Source organism: Danio aesculapii, chromosome 24 (assembly GCF_903798145.1).
Source record: "Danio aesculapii chromosome 24, fDanAes4.1, whole genome shotgun sequence".
In the NCBI taxonomy this organism is placed as follows: Eukaryota; Metazoa; Chordata; class Actinopteri; order Cypriniformes; family Danionidae; genus Danio; species Danio aesculapii.
The window spans coordinates 2832793-2857418 of record NC_079458.1 but is presented as its reverse complement, the minus strand read 5'-3'; the positions used below and the strand labels follow the sequence as shown (position 1 = coordinate 2857418).

General features: G+C 37.5%; 1 protein-coding gene across 1 annotated transcript in view; it reads left to right on the top strand.

Annotated features, from left to right (window-relative positions):
• Window positions 1-24626, top strand: part of LOC130218551 (katanin-interacting protein) — a 52526-nt gene that overhangs the window by 1168 nt on the left and 26732 nt on the right. The window contains exons 2-13 of the mRNA XM_056450764.1: window positions 2571-2656; window positions 4698-4885; window positions 5470-5567; window positions 6883-6984; window positions 7229-7333; window positions 8631-8850; window positions 9343-9471; window positions 11466-11617; window positions 11717-11799; window positions 11947-12037; window positions 16015-16224; window positions 17558-17695. Coding sequence (XP_056306739.1) covers window positions 2571-2656; window positions 4698-4885; window positions 5470-5567; window positions 6883-6984; window positions 7229-7333; window positions 8631-8850; window positions 9343-9471; window positions 11466-11617; window positions 11717-11799; window positions 11947-12037; window positions 16015-16224; window positions 17558-17695 — 1602 coding nt within the window. The remainder of the gene's footprint in view (window positions 1-2570; window positions 2657-4697; window positions 4886-5469; window positions 5568-6882; window positions 6985-7228; window positions 7334-8630; window positions 8851-9342; window positions 9472-11465; window positions 11618-11716; window positions 11800-11946; window positions 12038-16014; window positions 16225-17557; window positions 17696-24626) is intronic.

Genomic DNA, 24626 nt, shown 5'->3' with positions numbered 1-24626 from the left:
TGGACACCTGACAGAAACACAAGCATCATTTAATAATAATAATGCTCTACACAATTATCAACAGATCTTCTTCATTTCCTGATGTAAATCTCACACCTTTTCTTCTTTTTCCAGTCTGTTTCCTCTCCTTTTCTTTATATTTCACTCTTCTCTCTAGTGTCCAGATGCTGTGATTGAAAAACAGTGCAGATTCTGTAAGAGTTCTTCTGTCTCTCTCTCTTCTGTCATCTCTGTTTTTCACATCTTAAGCATTAAAACCAGTTCATCTGATTTCTTTTAAATGAGAATTCTTAAAGAGATTGTTTATTTTGGTGTTTATTTCAGGACATTTTTAGATCTAGGTGATTTTCTCCATCTTCAGTAGAACATTTGACAACATTTTTAGCTGAAACTGGTGCCCTACAAGGACAAAAACCATGAATACTCATGACTCTTATTGAAGATGCATTAAGAGGAGGTATTATGCAATGAAAGGATTGGTCATAAACATTATTTACAATATTATTACCATTAGTCCAAATCAGATCTACAAATTCTGTCATCCTTTCTTCACCCTTATGATTTTTCAATCCCAAAAGAAGTGTATTAATCATTAGAACACAAATGAAGCCATTTCAAAACATCTCTAAAAGGAAAAATAAAGATATAAACTCTGAATCAAGCTGTTTAATGCTACTAACAAGACAAAATAACACAAAAACAGATTTAATTTATACTTTTATTCTGTTTTTGTTTTAAATATATACACTAAAATATGCATTAGGGATGGGAGATATGACAAAAATGCCATATCACAATGCAAGTCATCTCATCTCTTGATAACGATATATATATATCAGAATATAGTAACATTTCTGAAAATTCAATTGAGTAATAGTTTTGATATATTGACCACATGTGAAGGACTATTTCTTTTTTTGAATGTAATGTAATGACATTGCAATATGACATTTTTCTGCAATATATATTGCGATGTTGAGTACAACTTTACCAGATGAAATAAATGGCTCAATATGGTAAGAATTCGTCATCTGGAATGATTTTGTAGGGAAATGCATCAGCATATAATATACTAAACCAATCACGAGCGTTGATAAATGCAGTACAGCAAAGATACAAACTAAGATACAAACTAAATAAACAGTATTTTATGGATTTCTTGAAGTCTAGCTAGCATATACAGTGCAAAATGTATAATCAAATGTAAAATCACGCAATATAGTCTTCATCATATTTATACATTAATAAAATTACAGTTATTAAAGTTACAAACATTATAATTTTGTGTGCCTGAATGCTCCACATTGCAGATCTTGCGATGGGACTATGGCACATGTGCACTTTGCGATATTGATGCTGAAACCATATATTGGGCAGCCCTAATTTAAAGTACATACTCTTAAATGTACTCATTCATAGTATTATTTTTATATAAATTTTTATATTAGGGAGTCACAGTGGGTAGCACGATCGCCTCACAACAAGAAGGTCGCTGGTTCGAGCCCCAGCTGTGCCAGATGGCATTTCTGTGTGGAGTTTGCATGTTCTGCCCATCTTGGTGTGGGTTTCCTCCGGGTGCTCCGGTTTGCCCCACAGTCCAAAGACATGTGCTGTAGTGGAATTCAAGCAAAATTGGCTTTAGTGTATGTGAGTGAGCGGGTGTTTCCCAGTGTTGGGTTGCAGCTGGAAGGGCATCCGCTGTGTAAAACATATGCTGGATAAGTTGGCGGTTCATTCCGCTGTGGAAAGCCCTGATTAATAAAAGGAGTAAGCCGAAAAGAAAATGAATGAATGAATTTTTATATTATGTAATTATATAAGTGTAATTTTATTTATTTATTTAGTTTTAATTAATAATTCTCACTATTTATAACTTCAGGCAAATGTTTATGTATGTAGAATAAATATTAACAACATGTAAAACACTTTTCAAAAGTAAATAAAATGTGAAATGTTAACGTTTTGTTATTGATGTTTCTGTCTGCATCCCCAATGTGCAGTTTATAATTGAGCTCATATAAATGATGAAAGTATATTACAGAAAAACAATGTATGATGTGACAACACAAAATAGATGAAAGAGCTTAATATGAAATGATAGACTTTTTATTTTGTCCACAAACTGTAAACAGATTTATTTTTCTGTAAATGTGGTATACTACAATACTAATGGTATACTGTAGCTTTAGTCATCGTAACTTAAATGTGTTAATTATTGTACGTTCAACTTAATAACTAATAAAAACTTAATCAGCTTTACCAGTCAGTATCTTTGCATATATTTTTGCCACATCAAAGAACTAATTAACCATAAATTGTCAGCAGAAATTTTGTATTCTGTGATTTTTTTTTTTAATTTATTTATTTATTTTCCTTCTGACATCTGTCTCTCTGCATCTGTGTATTTATTTCTATCTGAAGCTCTTTGATCATTCTGTGTGTGTGTGTGTGTGTGTGTGTGTGTGTGTGTGTGTGTGTGTGTGTGTGTGTGTGTGTGTGTGTGTGCGCGTGTGTGTGTGTGTGGTATTATCCTACTTTGAGACTGACGGAGAGTGTTGTGTCGTCTGCAGGAGCACAGGAAGAGCAGAGGAGGAAAGCTCTCCTCCGCCGAGGAGAAGCTAGATGAATATTTAATCAACTTGCAGCACAAAAACAGGTTTGATGACACTCGTGAACACAAACCTACAAACACAGGTCAGATAACGCAGAAATAGGTTAACTGCGTGAGCTCAGGTTGAACAATATGTCTTCAATTACAAGCACAATCACAATCGCATGCAAACGCTGATCATTCACCTGGACCTGTAATTGAGCTGCTTTGATTGGCTGAAAAGATGCCAAAGGTAAATTTAAACTGGCTGTGTCCCTTTATACTCTGAGGGCCCTAACATACACCCGGCACAATAAGGCACAAGACGTGTTTGGCGCGATTTGTTGATATTTTCAGACCAGCGCAAACCTAATTTTCACAATGTGCACCACGTTGTTTAAATAGCAAATCCATTTGCACCACCTTGTGGACTCATGGGTGCTCCAGTCTAGAAAAGAGGTGTGTTAAGGCGCATTGCTGGTGCGTTGCTATTTTGAGGAACTGAAATAGACCGCGCCATTGACCAACTAAAAGCTGCTCTAAAGTCCAGCACAGAGCGGGTTAGTTATGCGCCTATGCGGGGCCAAACGCTTACACGTTGCTTAATACACACAGGATGTGCAGCAACACACAAATATCTCTGAAAATATGACTATTTTTCTACATAAATATAAAAACCCCTGCCTCCATGCCTTCATGTCAGGTGGCCTTTTTCATTTTTTTCATGATTCATTGTACATTTGCATTTCTATAATGTTATTGTTATTAGTATTATTATTTATTAAATGCATATTTATATTTGTTTTAATAAAAACAACTTTAGATTTGTCCACCTGTCGGGTTTTGGAGGCGTCTGCATCACCATATGGGGTGTGTTTGGATATAACTGTTTTTGACCACACTTCATTATTATTGTTCGTTTCTTCGTTTGCTGGAAATTAGAACTGAATTTATAAATAGTTTTTAAACAAATCTTTGCGCTTAACACACAAAATTAAATATGTAGTGTACTGGATGTCTTCAGTGGATTGCGTACAACACAGTTTCCTTATCCACCAAAGTAAAGGAGTAAAGTAAAGGAGTAAAGTAAAGGAGTAAAGTAAAGGAGTAAAGTAAACGAGTAAAGGAGTAAAGTAAAGAGGCTGAATGGAGGAGGCTCGTTCCTTATCCTTTCGCTGCAGATGCTCTGTTTAACTGTTTTCTCACTAGCAAACCATTTAGTTTTTCCACTTACAGAGTCCGTCATGTAAATAGCAAATGGCCATGGCGTGATGCAACTGACTCTTAAAGGGAATAAAAGATGAGGCTCTGATTGGTTTAATGCATGTTATTCTCAAAACACACCCATAACTCATTAAGAGAATAAGCACAACCCTGTTAGACCATGCGCCGCAGTGCAGAGTGTATTTTTCCATCCTTAAAATAGCAAAAGTGGATTCGGAGAGGCCCTTAATGCTTTTGCGCCATCAGCTTTAGATTTTGCGCCTAGATCGTTAAAATAGAGCCCTGAAGGTGTAAAATATATATATTTATTTATACATTTATTTATTTATTCATTCATTCATTACATAGAGACAGTTGGAGTCTGAATTATTTGCAATTTTTATATATATAGATAGATAGATAGATAGATAGATAGATAGATAGATAGATAGATAGATAGATAGATAGATAGATAGATAGATAGATAGATAGATAGATAGATAGATAGATAGATAGATAGATAGATAGATCTAATAACTGATTTCTTTTCTCTTTGCCATGATGACAGTAAATAATATTTGACTAGATATATTCTTCAAGACACTTCTATACAGCTTAAAGTGACATTTAAAGGTTTTACTAGGGTAATTAGGCAAGTCATTGTATAACAGTGGTTTGTTCTGTAGACAATCCAAAACAAATATTGCTTAAAGGGGCTAATAATATTTACCTTAAAGTGGTTTAAAAAAATTATTTATATATATATATGTCACTGTTTTAGAGCACACTGGCTATACTGTAGATATCTTAAAAACTAACAATACTTATTCTAAAACATTATTTTAATTTCATGGGACTTTTAAAGAATTACTAATTGGTATTTTACTGTCATCTTCTTTCCCAGAGCATTAAGGCGACTGCAGAGGAAAGACCCCCGACAGGCGGAGCTGGAGCTTCTAGAGCAGGGCTTTAATCTGTACATCAACGGCGCTCATATCAGCACCACTAATGCTGCTCAAAACAACAAGAGAACAACAGCTCAGCCTTCAGCAGCGGATCATTCACCCACACACAGAAACACACGCACTGCAGGTAAACACACACACACACACACACACACACACACACACACAAACACACACACACACACACACACACACACACACACACACACACACTGCAAAAAAAATGCTATTCTTACTCAGAGATTTTGTCTTGATTCTAGTCCAAATATCTAAAAAAAAATCTTAAATCAAGAATCAATTTCTAGACAAACAAAACATATTGTCTTGTTTTCAGAAATAAGGTGCAAAATTAAGTCAGCTTTTCCCTAAAACAAGCTAAATAATCTGACAATGGGGTGAGCAAAGTAATGTTATGTCAAAAAACTGAGAACAAGATTATTTTGCTCACCCTATTGTCAGATTATTTTGCTTGTATTAAGGAAAATCTCACTTTATTTTGGTATTTCTGAAAACAAGACAATATTTTTTGTTTGTCTAGAAAATGCTTTTTGATTTAAGGATTTCTAGATATTTAAACTAGAAACAAGACAATCTTAAGTAAGAAAAGCTTTTTTTGCAGTATACACACACATATACACACACACACACACACACACACACACATCTTTCCTCTGATCTGCTGAATGAGGACGTCTCTGGGTGTTCACACAGATTCCAGCAGAGGGAGTGGAGAAAAGAGTTCAGTAGATCTACAGAAACAGAGGAGCCGCACGGCACCAGAGAAAACACAAAGACGCAGATGGGTGCAGGTACACACACACACTCTACTGCACCCATATATATATATATAATTTTTTTAGTGCGTATTTAACAAAGACCCTGCAATATGTTTCATGTAGTAGATACTGTAGTGATTTTCAAACCTTACTTTGTATTAAATATGGTTTTGAAATGTTCAAGTGTGAGTAAATTAATGAATGCATTTCATTTTTGAGTATTCCTGTAATTCTACTACACCTGTTGTAGTTACTACTATAGTAAAACATACAAATATCTATATTAACTACTCTATGACATTTCCTACAATTGTGTAATCCTGTATGTGTGATAAGCCCAATCCCAATTCTACCCCTTAGCTCTTCCCCTTCCCCCTACCCCCTCGTTTTGCGCGTTCACGTCAAGGGTTAGGGGTGTCCCAATTCTTTAAGGCTTGAAGGTGTAGGGCTGAGAGGAAGGGGTGAATAGCCCTTTGAACGAAGATTTTTCAGGACCACAATCAAAACCAGCGGGTAAGAAAATTTCCCAGAATACACCAGCCACAACGGCAGTATTGCTGAACCCAGAAGTCAGGAGATCCACAAATTAGTAGTTTTTTGTCATTATTAGAAATTTTTACAACAAACAAGCACATGTTTTAATACATTCATAACCGCGTACGTCGTTTACCGTCATGCTTTTAATAAAATCTGCTAAATTTCTCTCTCTATAATCCATAATAATAACTCCTGTATAGCAGTCCCACAACATTCTGACACTCAAATAACCTGTCAGTAATGTCTAGTGGCTGGGAATGAGCTGTTTACAGTGTCTGCTATAATGTTAATGTTGTTTTTGGTGTGTTTACATAGGTGAATATGGCCACTGTGTAAATACACAGTGCAGTTATGATCTTATTGCTACATTAGATCATTATGATAACATAATATATGCCTTCAGTGATTTCCTGAAGATAAATACCAAAAAATAACACAACTGGAATAACTACAACAGTCGCCATCGTCTGATCTCACATGAAGCAAAAGATCGCAATGACATGTGATGACGTGTGCAGGTGCTGTAGTGCTGTCCCAATTCTTAGGGGTACATTTTGAAGCCCTTCCCCTTCACACTTTGTTTGAAGGACCAAGGGGAAGGGGAAGGTGTACAAAAATAGAATTGGGATTGGGCCTTGACCTTAGCAATTTTTGATGTGTGTACAAACAAAAGAAATGTATAGGTATTCTGGGTGCTTTTAGACTTTTAAAAGTTATATTATGGTGTCTTTGATACTTAGCTAGTTTATTTTCAACATCTTTATTCCCGTTTTATTGGTGCTGTATATTAACTGCATGCACATTACTGTAGGAATCCGTTTACATCTGCACCGATAAAGGAAGTAAAGTGAAGATCTCACCAGAGCACAGATACTCCGATGACTTTGAGCCCTACGAGAGTGTGGATATGGAGGTGAGAATATATGTGTGTGTGTGTTAATAGTGTTAATTATTAGGGAAAGAAATCTGTATATAGATTGTATTTTATGTCACCTAGAGCATTGTGGGTACTCTGGTACATTTTTAGGAGAAGTAGTGTGTTATCCAGGTACAAAGAAACGTTTGCACATTGACCACTATATACACGTTTGATTTTTGTCTATCAGAAATGATTAAATGTAAATAATTTTACATCTTATGCTGTGTTTTTCTCTCAGTCTGCTAAAGACAGCAGTAAAGCAGCGTTTCGTTCTGCGGGTCTGAAGGGTCGCAGTGAGCCTGAGCCTGTGGACAGAGTTCTCCTGAATGCTGATCAGGTGAAGGTGAGGACCAGAAACATCTACAAACATCTGCAGAACTGCTAAAGACATCTGTCAGCTGTTTCAGTCACTCAATACATGAGCAGTCACTGTGTACGTTTACATGCAGCAATCGGTAATTGAATTATTTACCAATATTACAGTAGTGTAATAAAGGAACAGTTCAATTCTAATATTTCATCACACTCAAGTTGGTCTAAACTTTTTCATTCTTCAGTCAAACACAAAACAAGAAATTCTAAGGAATTCTGGAAAACAGCAGCCATTGACATCCATAGTAGGACAAAAATACTGTGGAAGTCAATGGCTGTTTTTCCAGCATTCTCCAGTACATCTTTCTTTTTGTTCAACAGAAGAACGAAACTCAAACAGTTTTAGAAAAGAGCAGGAATATTAAAAGAATGGAACAAGTCGGCATGAAACTGAACTTTTTTTGACTGATAGCCTCACGCTAAATGACTGATAGTTCTTCCCTAAAGGACTGATAGGTCTTCCCTAAAGGACTGATAGCTCCTCCGTAAAGGACTAATAGCCACGCCCTAAGGAACTGATTGCCCCACCCTAAATGTCTGATAGCTCCTCCCTAATAGACCAATAGCCCCTACCTAAAGGACTGATAACCCTGCCCTAAATGACTGATAGCTCCGCCCTAAAGGTGTTCCATGTGACCAGAAATGAAGAAAAGTCATTTCGAGGGTGGAGAGAAGGTTATATTTGATTAAAGATTCTGAGGCCAAATGAATTTTTGCAAAACAATGAAGTGCACAGATACATGCTTTATAACAAGCCCTGCTATATACTTATACAAATAAAGAGTACATTTTGATTTCATTCCAACTTTAAAGGTGCTATGAAATTAAAAAAGAAACATGTTAGCATCAGTATTGTTAGTTTTTAATATAATCTATAAGCTAGTGTGCTCCAAAACAGTGACAAAATTCTCATTTAAAAGATATAAAACTGATGTAAAGCTTGTTAGTTAGTCACGTCCGCCTAAGTGGATCAGCAGTATTATTATTACATCAGCTCATACCTCAGTTTCTCATCTAATCTTCTGACCAATCAAATGCTCTCTGATCTGACATGCCCCGCCCCCTTTAAGACACTTCATTTGATGCGTTTGAGCTCAACCACTCACTGGCAGAGCTGTGATCAAACAAAATGCTATTGGTAGTTTTTTTTTAAATAGGGGAGGAGCTACACTATGTCCCGCCCACTCTTCGTGTTTCGGTTGAGATTGCATTAAACATCGAATAAAACTAACAAAGCATTTCACAAGACCTTAAAATGTGTGTGTCAGGCTCTGCGGCGCAGTCTGGAGGCGAGTGTGAAGCGCAGCAGTCGAGACTCAGCCGGAGAGGAGTCAGAGGAGGACTGGATCGAGGAGCAGATCGAGAGAGACGAGAGCAGCGACAGCCTTCCTGACCTCACACTTCCTGTCCAAACCACACAACAGCCAATCAGCTCGCAGATCAGCCGCGGCGACCTCATCATGCTGGAGTTCAGCTCCTCCTCACAAGGTGAAGCTTTCTGACGGCAGACACACAGTGTGTTTAGGACTGATTACAACTAATACACAAATACACTTCATTGAACATGTACATGTGGCAGCACGGTGGCTCACAACAAGAAGGTCGCTGATTTGAGTCCCAGCTGGGTCAGTTGGCATTTCTGTGTGGAGTTTGCATGTTCTCCCCGTGTTGGTGTGGGTTTCCTCTGGGTGCTCCGGTTTCCCCCACAGTCCAAATAATGTGCTAAAGGGCAATTGATTAACTAAATTGGCCGTAGTGTATGAGTGTGTGTGTGAATGTGAGTGTGTATGGGTGTTTCCAAGTACTGGGTTGCAGCTGGAAGGTCATCTGCTGCGTAAAACATATGCTGGAATAATTGGCAGTTCATTCCGCTGTGGCGATCACCGAAATAGTGACTAAACAGAAGGAAAATGCAATTGTGCAGTTATAATCCCTAAATGTCACTGGAAATGTTTCATTGTTATGATTGTCTGTGTTCAGGAGGGCGAAGGGTCAAACACTCTCTCTCAGCTAAAAGAAAGGAGAACGTGGAGTCGTACATCCCTACAAAACCAGTCGCTGTGAGGAGACCGACTGAGAAATTCTCTGACAGCAGACAGGAGACGTCACGTAAGAGCTGCTCACACTTACTCCACAAACTATTGAGAAATATACACTGACAGTCTGGGCTATGTTATGGCAGCATTGCAGACGACGGGAGAGAAATATGCATGAATTATAACTCATTAAAGTAACACAAAACATCAAAATAGTATGTTGCAGGAGAATATGGTAGCAATAAGTTTTATATATATATATATAGTGAATATTTATATTGTCTTTTCCCGTTGATTGATTGCATTAAGAATTGCAAACGTTCCCAAATAGTGAGGCATTTTAAATGCACTAATTTTTATACATTTCATGCACTTCCATGTTATACGAAGTGACTTGAAGGGGTGTTTTTAACAGATGGAGTATTGGCTATTTCTTTTTATCACCTTTTTTTTTATTTGTAGAATGTATATACATATACATACAGTTGAAGTCAGAATTATTAGCCCCCCTATTTATTTTGTTCCTATTTTTTTCTAATAATTTTGACCTTAAAAATGGATTTTAAACAATTAAAAACTGCTTTTATTCTAGCCGAAATAAAACAAATAAGACTTTCTCCAGAAGTAAAAATATTATCAGACATGCTGTGAAAATTTCCTTGCTCTGTGAACCATAATTTGGGAAATATAAAAAAAAATAAAATTCTAAGATTATATATATATATATATATATTTTTTTTTTTTTTATATATTTATATAAATAAATAAAAAAATATTTATTTTTGCATAATCAAATTGTATGAACATATCTCTCAATAAAACCCTTCAGGTTACTAAAATGAATAAATTTATGCCGTAAAAAATAATTGTAAAAATAATAATGTAATGTGTATTTATATAGCGTATTTACCATGTCTGGCCATACACCCAAAGCACTTCACAATCACGAGGGGGTCTCTCCATAGCACCACCAGTATGCAGCATCCTCTTGGATGATGCGACGGCAGCCACAGGACAACGGCGCCAGTGCTCTCACCACACACCAGCTAAAGGTGGCATAGAGAAACAGTGATAGAGCCAGTTTGGTGGAAGGGGATGATTGGGAGGCATGATGGGTAAGGGGAGATGGAGGGAATTTGGCTAGGAAACCGGGGTTACACCCCTACTCTTTAAAAGAAGCTCCATGGGATTTTGAATGAGCACAGAGAGACCTCGGTTTAATGTCCTATCCGAATGGTGGCGCTCACTAACGGTTTAGTGTCCTCTTCACTAGATTGGGGCATTAGGACTGACACAGACCCCATTTTGAGCGCCCCCTGCTGCCCTCCCTAACACCACTACCTACCTAGTTTTCCCATGTGGTCTCCCATCCAGGTACTGACCAGGCTCAGCCCTGCTTGGCTTCAGTCAGTAACCGCTCTTGGGCTACAGGGTGATATGGCTGTGGCTGTGGTTATAATGTAATATAAAATAATTAATGATGAATAATTGAATGATTTTAATTGAAATCCACATAAATGGGTAAAGTTCAATAAACAAAACACAAAACATAGACAAAAAGAGTTAGGGAAAGGCAAAAATCGGTGTAAGATATAGATTGGTATAAATGGACTTATTTACCCAGTATATATGTGAGTTTCAAGCTTAAACATGTCTGTATAAAATGACTACAGATCATTATCATTCGTCTGTGTGGACACAAATATATTTATAGTTATATTTAGTGGGTAAACAATGAAATGAATTGTCGTAGTATTTATAGGACTCATTCACACTGAATGTGTCTTTGCTTACCCCGCCTCTGAGCTCTTCTGATTGGTCCACTTCCGTGGAACTGACAGTAATGAGCTGCGCTGTAAGTAAGTGAGTAAAAAAGGTGCTTCAAAAGACACGAGACATGAGCGCAATGTTCTCTCAGGCTTGTATTTACATTGAAAAGCAATAGAAAAGTAGCCCATTGGAAAGGAGAAATTCATTCTTTGTGAACGGCCCCTTAGAGTGCAGTAAGTCCACCGTTTTGTTTTTGAAACACAGACATGAAGCCAAAATGTGTTTGTTTTCCCGCAGGGTCGAGTAGTCGTCTGGAGCGCCCTCTGTCTGCAGCTCGTAAAGTGCAGGAGGAGAGAGATTCAGAAGAGACGGCGGCCGGTGTGATTCTGGCCCTGCAGAGAGAAAACACACCACTACAAACACACCGCCTGAAAGAACAACACACACCGGTGGACATTCATTTACAGCACTCCTGCCACACTCGTGTATAAATGATGCATGATTAAGATGAAGGGACACCATATAATGTATGCCTGCATGTTTTTAAGGAGGATGAAAACTGTGATGAAGATGATGAAGATCAGTATCGTGTCAGGAAAGCTATGAAGAGAATCGCTCTCATGGAACCCAGGTATACAGTCCTCAAGACTGCAGTGTTATGGAAATCACATTGAAACTACACACACACACACACACACACGATAATGTTGTAGGATTTCAATTCGATTTGGGAAATTGATTAAGGATTTAACTCTCAGTTGGTCTGTGTGTCCGTCAGGCAGCAGAAGTGTTTGTTGAAGGCTCTGGAGAGGATTGATGCTGATGATCAGTCTGAACTCAGCGACAGCAGCAGCAGCTTCACGCTCACTGTGAGTTTGCCTGATTTATCTCTTAACAGTCAGATCTGTTGAGCACTTGAACACGATGACCAATCATTTAATCACCTGCAGAACAGTGCTGAAATGTTAGCGGCAAATGGACATTTTTAAAATTCAGTACCGATTGATTTCGAAGTCAGTACTAGTGACAGCCCTGGTTTTAATTCAGCTTCAAATGGCTCTAAATCAGTGGTGCCCAATAAGTAGATCTCTATCTTCCAGTCGATTGCAAAGGTAGCGTGTGAAGATCGCATAGCGTTAAAAAAAATAGACGTCAGCCTGTCATTCATCCTCACTGAAATTTGAAACCTTTTCTGACGCATAGGTAGGCCCACACAGAGTCTGCGCGCGCATCATTAATTCTGTTTGTTTACTTCTAACTATTAACTATTCTGTTAGTAAATGTGTGTAAATCTATATTTATTCAGTTTTTAAATTAATTACAGTAATATTATTGGCTAATATGAAAATGTTCATCTGATTATGTACAGTGCAGTTTGTACAGTAATATTTTCTGTCTTTTAGTAGAGATATTATATGAGAGACTTGCTTTGTTTACCAAGTAAAGGTAATCTAATTGGATTTGCATTTTAAACATTAAATACAAGTTAAAAAGGTGTTATTTTTTATTTCATATATTAAGGTTTTAGTTATGATACTGCCAAAATAATTCAGCTGAAATTTGTAGCAAAATTCTCAGCAGACATAGCAAAAAACGTTTGCAGAGTCTGTCTGGCCCTACGTATAGGTAACCAAGCATGGCTATAAAACTGCTATATAAACGTATAGCGGCTATTGTTTTGCAGCACTTAGCGAAGTTGGCACGGTCAAGTCCAAATATTGTTCCACCATGACTGATGATCATTTAGTAGTGTGCTTGAAGCTGGCTGTCAGCAGCTACTGTCCGGACTATGCTTCCCTGGCTGATTCCATTCAGTGCAAGTCACTGAACAGTTCTGCAAGGTACATTAATATATATTGTACAAATACAGAATTCTCAATATGTTTATAAATAAAGAAATGTTTTGCACTTTTATATTGGGTAGATCATTTTGACTTGGTCATTTTAAAAGTAGCTCGCCTGCTGAAAAAGTGTGGGCACCTCTAATGATCCCAGCTGAAGAATGAAGTAAATCAATCCATCATGTACTGAAATATATGTCATTTTTATGAATCTCTTCTGGCTTATGAAATGGGGAAAAATAACATATTCACTATGTTCTGTCTCGTCCTCTTAGCAGCAAATAATGATGATTGGAAACTTGGTTTTAAATGAAAATAACAGGTGATTGACTGACAATTTATTCAATTAAACCAAAACTAACTTTAACCAACACGTGCACCAGTTTGTCTCATTTGCACCAGACGCGTTCTTACAATCACTCCAGATCAAAGCATTGTGTTTTTATAAAGTGTGCTTCACACAGGTCAGAGGTCAGCATAACATTTCTCTAGTAGGCTAACCCTATTTTTTATATATTAAATAACTGTCTAAAATTATAGCATGTTGATTAAATAAGTTTCTGTTTCAAAGTGGCATTCTTTCTTGTGCTTTTTAATAAATTGTATTAATTTTAATATTAATTAAGATGTATTAAATAGTGTATTAATTGACCCTTCGCTAAGCCCCGCCCTCCTTAGTTACTGTTGCTACGCCTGTCAAGCTTTCGTGCCTGGCACGTCTATTACAATCTGTATGCGCCCGTGTCAGACATTGCCAGAGTTATAATTATTCATTTTTGGCCAACAGGTGAGATATCCGAGAAAGCCAGACAAAAAAAGGCTGCAGTATGAATTACAGGGGTATATTCACCACAACATAGAGAATAATTCAATCCAAATTGAAGCTAGGTTAGCCTAGCCACCTCATACGCTGACTATTCAACAGCTTAGTTCATGCACAGCAGGAGAGGTGACATTTAAAAATAATCTAATAATAACTAATTAAACTGTGATTTCTCTATTGTAGCCAAAAAGCCTGATAGATTAATGTTGTGCAATGAAATGTAGCGTTATTAACCGACGAGGAAACACACATGGACAGTGCTTCTACATAATTCATTCATAGAAAGAACAGCCAGAAAGGCGAAATTGATGGATTTGTGCCAAATATTAGCATCATTGACCCATAACAATGTACAGTACCTACAACTAGGCCCACACGGAATCTGCGTGTGCAGAATTCCACAGATTTTTTGCTGATTTTTAGCCCATCCTTATTTCCATTTTATTTATTTACTTGAGTAAATGTGTGTAAATCTATATTTATTCAGTTTTTAAATTAATTACAGTAATATTATTGACTAATATGAAAATGCTTTGTTTACCAAATAAAGTGAATCTAATTGGATTTGCATTTTAAACATTAAATACAAGTTAAAAGATATTATTTTTTATTTCATATATTAAGGTTTTAGTTATGATACTGCCAAAATAATTCCGCAGAAATCCGCAGATTTTAAGCAAAATTCTCAGCAGAAATAGCAAAAACCGTCTGCAGATTCCGTCTGGCCCTACTTATGACTGACATTTTTACAGAAACTGATTCTGGGAAATCTATGGCATTCGTCTTATTAGATTTAAGTTCTGCTTTTGACCTGATTGACCACAAGGTCCTGTCGACACGTCTAGAGACAGCTGTGGGCCTTCGTGGCACAGTTTTAGAGTGGTTCTGTTCTTATCTGACCAATAGATGTTTTAGTGTGCGCATTGGCCATCAATCCTCATCCAATATTCTTCTCAACTATGGAGTTCCACAGGGATCAATCCTTGGGCCTGTATTGTTCACCCTGTATATGCTTCCCCTCGCTTCCATGTTCAATAAATATAAAGTTTCCTTCCATCTATATGCGGATGACCCTCAGATGTATTTTCCTCTAAAACAAAAAGATGTAAAAGGCTTACAACCACTCCTGGCTTGCTTAGAGGAGCTTAAACTTTGGCTCTCAAGTAATTTTTTTACATTTAAACGAAAATAAAACTGAAGTAATTGTATTTGGGCACAAAGAAAATTCTCTGTTAGATGTCAATATGGGATCTTTGGCTCCACATATTACCCAGTGGGCAAGAAATCTCTGTGTTATGTTTGAACTTAAAATTTGACAAACAGATCAGTACTGCTGTAAAATCCTGTTTTTATCACCTCAGACTGTCTAAAGTCAAGCCATTTTACCCCATTTTTTCATGCCTTCATAACAACACGTCTAGATTACTGTAACTCTATTTTGGTATTTCTCAGTCTTATCTCTCTCTCGTCTGCAGCTGGTACAAAATGCGGCTGCTAGACTACTCTCTGGCACCCGCAAGTATGAGTCGGTAACTCCAATCTTAGCTGCACTTCACTGGTTACCCATTAAATACAGAATTGATTTTAAAATGTTATTATTTGTTTACAAAGCCGTCAATAATCTTGCTCCTCTGTACCTTACTGACTTGCTGTGTCTGTATACCCCCTCTCGATCATTGAGATCTTATGATCTCAATTTACTCACCGTGCCCAGAACACGTCTTAAAAAACACTCGCTCAGCACTGGAAGAACCACTGGGAATGCTGTAGATTTTGCGGGCGACCTTGGCCAATCAAGGGAGGGATCCAGCACTGATTTTCCAAAATCCTAATACGTCTTCCTGTGGACTTTTTCCTCATTGAGTCTAAAACATTTTTAAAAAGCTTATCTGGAGTACAAGCTTTGTGTTAATGACAGCTCATTCACTCTGTGAGACTTTTATTCCTTATCTTGGGTCATTCAGAGCCTCGGAAGCTGCTTTGTTTTGCAGTATGTAAGATTAAAACACTGAGCACCATAGAAGTCACAATATGGAGAAAAATCTCAATCTTATTTCTTTTTTGACTACAGAAAGAAAGATATTATGACAAGGGGGACAGTAAATGATCAGGACATGTTCATTCTGCAAGTGAACTAATCCTTTATTTCTGCTAAATCCTTCATTCTCTGTTTTATTACCAGAAGAGGGAAGCGTCTCTACATGTGACGTCCACTCTGTACGTTACAATGGAGATCTTGTCAAACTGGGGTCATTCAGCTCAGGTCGGCCTCACAGAGGTACAGTTCTTCTGTCCGCAAAAGCAGAAACTCTACGTGTCTCCACACGACCTGGACATCCGAAACACCAACCAGCCCGGCAATCTCACCGCCCTCGTCAACGGCAAGACCAAAGTAAGAGTTTGTGTGAGGAAATGTGCTTGTTTGGGTCACAAAATATTAATAATCTCAGTCAAACATTGTTGAGAACTCACAATTTGATTGTATTAAAGGAATTGTTTACCCAGAAACATAAGTACTGAACACGTCATGTTTTCTCCTGGGAATAATATCTCTAAAGGAGCTGTTGACATGTAATTAAAGCAGATTTTGGTAAAAACCCAAACAATATAAACATAAAAACAAAACAAAAACAATTCTGAATAATGAGTTTAGTGTAATCACAATGAAGAGACAAAAGCAGAACGTGCTGAACTACTGAAATATTTAATACTTAATATAAAAGGCTTTTTTGGTGCTGCAGCTTAAAGATGCCTCTCATATGGAGGATGAAGTCTCAAGCGTTGCTTAGGTGTGAGTTTCTCACAGATTTCAACAGAGTGTCAAAATCTTGATGGTTCTGTGGGTCTCGTCTATCAAATCTGATCTTTTTTTTGTATTTTCTATTGGATTCGGTTCAGGTGATTGGCTGGGCCATTCTACAGCTTGATTTTCTTTCTCTGAAAGCATTTAAGAGTCTCCTTGGCTGTGTTTTGGATCATTGTCTTGCTGAAATGTCCACCCTGGTTTCATCTTCATCCTCCTGCTAATGTAGATGCTGGACTGAAGCAGCTGATATTCATTTACACTGAGGAAGAGAAGAGGGTTGCTGAAGAACTACTTAGAGATTTCAGCTGCTGTCCGGGCTTTCACTGCCGAACTACACCTTCCTTTCTTCATGTGTTCAATACTTTTTCCCTGTGTCATTTCATGTTATTACATATAACTGAAGTTGTAAACTAATTAGATTTGTTTTCTTTGCATATATGGATTTCTTTGATTTGATTGGTGACCAACAACAACATCCAAACTATTTTTTAGTCAACAGCACCTTTAGAAATATGCTTTCTGAGAAATATGACCTGTTCAATACTTATTTTCCCCGCAGTATGTACATATGTTTGTTTGTTTTTATTTTTTCATATGTATGGGTGTGTATTACATAATCACAATATAAATCTAATACACAGATTTTTATATTAAAACAAATGTTTGTTTTGGATGTGATTGATCATGGTTAATGTCCCAGAGATGGGTTAAAGCTGGAAGAGCATCCACTGCGCAAAACATGTGCTGGATAAGTTCCGCTGTAACGACCCCAGATTAATAAAGGGACTTAGCCGAAAAGAAAATGAATGAAGGATCATGATTAATCTTTTCCCAGCACTTGTTTATCAAATGTTTTGAGTAATATCAGGTTTTACAGTGAAAGATATGAACTAAATGGATATTATATTTGTGTGTTTAGACCACAAAAGAGCGCCACATGTGGTCATGCCCATTTCACGCACCGGTCCAGCTGTATTTTATCATCAGGAACGTGGAGCGATCGCCAAACTTCAGCATCTCTCGGATGAAAATCTGGAATTATAACCGCAGCCTTAATGTAAGTACAAACACACAGAGCAGGAGCAGAAAACACTTACTGGAGAGTCTGTTTCAGCAGGAGTGACGGCTGCTGACAGGTGCAGACTAAGCAACATATCAGCTTGTTGAAGACACTCTCAGGAGTTTCCTGTATAATTCACATCAAGAAGCTTTTTATTCACGGTGGCTCAGTGGTTAGCACTGTGGCCTCACAGCAAGAAGATCGCTGGTTCGAGCCTCGGCTGGATCAGTTGGCATTTCTGTGTGGAGTTTGCATGTTATCCTCATGTTGGTGTGGGTTTCCTCCGGGTGCTCCAGTTTCCCCCACAGTCCAAACACATGCGCTAAAAGGGAATTGAATAAACTAAATTGTCCGTAGTGTATGGGTGTGAATGTGAATATGAGAGGGCACGGGTGTTTCCCAGTACTGGGTTGCAGCTGTAGAGGCATCCACTGCGTAAAACATGCTGGAATAGCTGGCAGTTCATTCTGCTGTGGCGACCCCAGATAAATAAGGTACTTAGCCAAAGTAAAATGAATGAATGAATCTTTTTTTCCTCATAGTAAACTTCATCTCCTCAAGTGCATGTTTACATTACTTCTAACATGCTTGTGAAATTGCAACACATGACCACCAGCTTCTGAAAACTGTAATAAGAATAATCAACTAATTTGATATCAACACAGCTTTCCTAGCAGGTTCTCCTCACAATAAAAGCTTGACGGTGTAAAATTTACAAGCAGTTCAACTAAGACAGAGGTACTAGTACTAATATTCATTTATAAAATAGTTTGTATAAACAGTTATGCTAATAATAATACCAAATAATGGTGATAATCTGTCAAATTTGTTGTTTTTGCAGTTTTAATTACCAGGATTTAAATCATAATAATATTTTTGTTGTGTGTAGTCACAGTGAAAGGGCCAAAAATTGACTTTGACTGATTATATGCCTGCTTTTTTAGGATCATTTGTGTTCCTAATTAAACAAAACGGGGCACACTCAAACATTTAGACGCACAGGTTATTTTTTTCTACAATAATTGCAAAATTTATGCGTTGAATGAGCTACAAACTTTTTAATTTTCAGCGCTAGTTTATTCATATTATGTAATGTAATGTTTATTTATATAGTGCATTTATCATGTCTGGCCATACACCCAAAGTGCCTCACAATCATGAGGGGGGTCTCCACACCACCACCAGTGTGCAGCTCCACTTGGATGATGCGATGGCAGCAACAGGACGACAGAGCCAGTGCGCTCACCACACTCCAGCTATTGGTGGGGTGGAGAGATGGTGATAGAGCCAATTCAGTGGATGGGGATGATTGGGAGGCCATGATCAGTAAGGGAGGGCCAGGACACCGGGGTTACACCCTTACTCTTTAACAGAAGTGCCATGGGATTTTGAATGAGCACAGATAGTCAGGACCTCGGTTTAATGTCTCATCCAAAAGACGGCATTGATAGTTTAGAGTCCCCTTCACTAGATTGGGGCATTAGGACTCAAACAGACCCCATGTTTAGCGCCCCCTGCTGGCCTCACTAACACCACTTCCAACAGCAACCTAGTTTTCCCATGTGGTCTCCCATCCAAATACTGACCAGGCTCAGCCCTGCTTGGCTTCAGTCAGTAACCCTCTTGGGCTGCAGGGTGATATGGCTGTGGCGAACTTTGTCATGTGTGAGCATAAATTAAGGCTGATCACTAAAATACAACTTTCTAAAAATAAATAAATAAATAAATAAATATGTATATTTGACATTGTTTTTTTGCAGATAGATGCAATTGGACAAGGTCTCACAAATGCAACGTTGGCAAATGTCCATTGAACATTTAACCTAAAATTAACTTTACCAACCTGAACTCTTTTGATTTCATCACAACACAAGCCTGAAAACATAATTCTGAATGCTTAAGTTGCAGTTACTAGGGTGTTCCAGATGAGTATTAACTGGTCCAGGTCAATAACACTGGACTGTATGCACAGCTAGAGTTTTAAAGCCAACGATAAACTTCCGCTGAAAGCTTAATGTGACTATTTTCAATTTCACAAGGTTGTTTTTACAGCATCGATGATGTAATGTAATTAAAATACATTTAGTTAAATAGACTTAAGCATTCATTTAGTTGTTCAAGCTAATAACTAGATGAAAGACCGTTGTAACCACTCGCGCTGTCAGGATCAACAGCTGAGCGCAGAAATTCCATTGAAAATACTGGGGTAATGGGAAATGTGAAAACTCAATTGAGTACAATCATACAGCATGCCAAGGTACATTTGAATTTCAATATATGACCTTAAGTGGTATACCGATTACGTACATTATTGTCAGGTGTATGAACTACAAGCAGTACTCAAATTTTGTAAATTATAAAATGAAAAACAGCATAAAGAGAGAGAAAGAAATACATAAAAATAAAAATTAAAGCACTATTTACATCCAGGGTGAGAACGCATGTCATAATATAATTCCTTCCAGAACAATCTGAACTGACCATCTTCATTATACACATGGGGATGTCACACAATACAATATGAATATGTATAACCATATTCACCTTATTCTCCGCGTACGAGCGGGCGCAGCCATTTGAATCTTTTTGGCTCGAGACTTCTGGTCTCGTTCATGTCATTCATTTATAGAGGGTAAAAACAGCTCGTAATGCTGCTTTATGTTGCAAACTGATCTTTTCTTATTATATTATTCTACTTTTTATGTATATTCATGCAAACACTTGTTTGTAGAGCGAGTAGTTTGACTGTTTTCTGCCGTTTATTATTTCTAGTCATTTCTCCCATAGGCAACTGAATCGGTAGTTCTAAAACAATCGCAAAAACGAGCGCACTTCCACATTGTAGAATAAGGTCAATACGTGTACACACATTAGCATATTTATCTAGCAGATCAACAACTTCTGTTCATTTATAATTATTTTTTCGGGGTTTTCACCTTTATTGATAAAGGATACAGTGGAGATTTACAGACAGGAAGGTGTGGGGAGCATTGAGAGGGTAAGGATTGCCAAAGGACCTCGAGCCGGGAATCGAACTCGGGTCGCCGCGAGCACCTGGGTGCTATATGTCGACGTACTAACCACTTGGCTATTGGCGCCGACACAATGTCAGGTCTTCTAACTAACATATATTCAACCCATTTCCTCCAAGGATTATAACCTTCTTTAAGTTGACGACAAAAGTGATTTATTTATTTATTTATTTTTTCATTGTGTAGGCCAGTGTTTCCCAACCCTGTTCCTGGAGGCACACCAACAGTACATATTTTGGATGTCTCCATTTTCTGACCCATTAACTTCAGGTCTTGGAGTCTTTTTTGATGTTATGATAAGTTGATTCAGGTGTGTTTGATTAGGGAGAGGTTGAAAATGTGTACTGTTGGTGTGCCTTCAGGAACAGGGTTGAGAAACACTGGTGTAGATCTCAATAGTTGCATCTATCCAATTACTTAGGGCTGGTCGCTCTTGCTGTAGCCATTTGCGTGTGATTGCTTTTTTTGCTGGCTGCCATGAGAGCAGGCATAAGGTATTTATTGTCTGCCGTTACTGTATCTTGATCCACACAGCCAAAATATAACTACTTACTTTCTAAAGGTATATCGGTTTCAGATATATGTTCAAGAGCCTCCTGTATTTCTGTCCAATATTCTAGAATATACATACATTCCCAAAATATGCGATAATGGTTTGCTTTGTTGCATCCGCAGTGACGCCAACATTTTGGAGACTTGTTGGTATATTTGGCTGTAAGTGCTGGTGTTTTGAAATATCAAATAATGGGGAGAATGGAGTTGAATGCTTTGTTTCTTGTCCGATCTGAGACCCACTTCATATCATATATCTAACATGCAGTGAAGATCGCTGGTTCTTTAAGAAATCAGATCTTAAACGTGACAATTTTATAATGGAAAGAAGCCCTTGGGCTGCATGGCTGAAAATTAAAAGTGCGAGTGCATATAGCCTATTGTTCTGTATTTGTATGTGGGCATTAAGATGCATGCTAGAGGCTGTAGTTTAAAGCGTCTTTGTTAGTACACCGTACCTCCATGGCAGAATTGCACATTCAAATCTTGCTTGTAACAACCCATTTTATTGGGTAAATGGAAATTTAAATGACTGGATTTTGCCCACAGAAATACTTTGAACATTGATAAAATGATTTAACTTCAACAGATATTTTTGAAGAAGAAAAAAACTAAACAAAAGGAGTTATTGCTCTGAACCAATGGCGAATTAAAACAACACCTTTGTCAGCGTCAGTGGTGTAGTTGTTAGTGCGTCGACACATGAAGATTCAGATTTCGACAGTTCGATGTCAGATCCTGTCAATACTCTCTACTGTCCTATTCAATAAAGGTGAAAACCCCGAAAAAATTATCATTAAAAAAACAACAACACCTTTTATTATTCTGCATGTTAAATTTAGAGCAAGTTGTGTGCAAAAGCCACCAATGAGGAAATGTGAATGTTATGAAGAATTGTTGTGATCTTTTCTGAGGTAGCAAGTCAAAGCATAAAAAGTGTGACTTATTTTGTGTGTGTGTGTGTGTCTGTGTATGTAGAACAGTTGGAGATTAGCGGTAGGGATTAGCCGAGTTTAGCTCCCCCACACAGCGCTCCGTCAGACTGAACACGTTTACAGCATATGAGAGAGAGAGAGAGAGATGTTCAAGCTTCCTGTTAAACGTTAAAACCGAAAGACTCGACGGTAGGGCGTCTTTATATGAGGAGAAAGTGTGTGAGTTGCTGTCGTACTCCTGATAGTGAGCTAGCAGTGTGTGATTGCCCTTCTAATACGCAGTGTTGGTGTTTAGTCTTTAGTGTTCGCTAAATCTAGCATCATGGTTACCATCACTCTGTTAGAGCTTTGGTTAAAAACTAAACTAAAGTGTTTGCTTTTAGATGTACATTGAAGTAATTAAATAAGTAACATGTAATACTATTAGAATATTGTTAATTCATGTTTATTATTTGTGTTTAAACTGTATGTGTGTGTATGTATGGTATGGTACACACACACACACACACACACACACACACACACACATATATATATATATATATATATATATATATATATATATATATATATATATATATATATATATATACATATATATATATATACATACATATATACATACATACATACATACATGCACACACACACACACACACACACACACACACACACACAGGTAAAAAATTTGAATATGGAGGGAAAGTCCATTTATTTCAATAATTAGTTTCAAAAAGTGAAACTTGTGTGTTATATTAGTTCACTACACACAAAGTGAAATATTTCAAGCCTTCATTTGATTAAATTTATTGGATTTTTGGACAATTTATTGGACTTCATTGGATTAAAGATGGAAAAAAAGCACCTCAAATCCAGTACAATATTTCATGTGACCAATAAAAAGGATTTTAAACATGTTGGCTTTCTGAAAAGTGTGTTTATTTACTGTATTATGTCCTCAGTACTTTGTTGGGCCTTCTTTTGCACTACTTATAGCATCACTGCGTAGCAGTATGGGAGTCCAAGTTGCTTTGATATCAGCCTTCAGCTAGTCTGCATTTCGGTGTCTGTGTTCCCTCATCTTCCTCTTGACTACAGCCCATAGATTTTCAATGGGGTTTAAGTCAGGTGACTTTCCTGGCCAATTTAGAACAAGGATACCATGGTCCTTAGACCAGGTACTGGTAGCTTTGGCACTGTGTGCAGGTCCCAAGTCCTGCTGGAAAATAATATCACCTCCAAAAAGCTTGTTGACAGCATGAAGTGCTCCAAAATGTCCTGGTAAAGGTTAAGCAGCTTGACTTTTGTGTCTCTCCGCTCTTCTTCCAGACTCTGGGATTTTGATTTCCAAATGAAAAACTAAATTTGCTTTCATCTAAAAGAGGACTTAGGACCACCGGGCAACAGACCAGTACTTTTTCTCTTTAGCCCAGCACAGACACTTCTAATGTTGTTTTTGGTTCAGGAGTGGCTTGACACATGGAGTTCTACAGCTGTAGCCCATGTCATGCAGCCGTCTGTATATGGTGGTTCCTGATGCTCTGACACCAGCCTCGGTCACCCTTGCTGGACAATCCTCTTGAAGCTGCGGTCATACTTGTGCACCTTTTCCAGCACACTCTATTAATATACTTAGATACCGCACTCTGAGAGCATCCAGCTTCTTTTGCAATTACCTTTTGAGACGTTTCCTCCTTATGGAGGGTTCTAAGATGGACTTCTGCACATTCGTCACGTAGAGTTGCATGGTGCTATGGTAGTATTGTGATACTATGGCTCCAAAATACTGGCGGTGCCACTGTAGTTTATAAACGGCAGTGTCGTCATTAACAGTCTATCTTCAACAGATAATGTTGGATGTGGACAAGTCTCTAAAATGCTCACACGCTCGTGCAACAATAGACCAATTTATTTTAATAGTTTGTGGAGCCCTTTAAGGTTGCACGTTTTCTGTTGTTTTAAACGCACATCTGAATCCAGTTAATTTCTGTTCCTCTCAAAATGATTTAGTAGCTACAACAACCGTGACAATCTCTTAAAAACAGCAACTCACAAAGTGACATTCTGAATACTTTGGATGGTTACTTAATAAGACTAAAAAAAAACAATAGATGAAAAACCCAAAATACAAACAAGAAACATTGAAACAATTTGGACCACTTTATATAGCCTAATTCATTAATATATACCAATATATGTCATTTGGGATGATTTGTATCTTTTTGTTTTATGAATTATGAATTCAATTCAAAACCTGTTATAACATGTAAAATATAGTATTTCTGACTCTTTTTTTTAATAATTTGAGTTATGATTTACAGTATCGCAATTCTACTTTGTATCGTGATACTTCAGCTGGTATAGTATTGTAAGATGAATTAATGGTATTGCGACAACCCTACCGTCAAT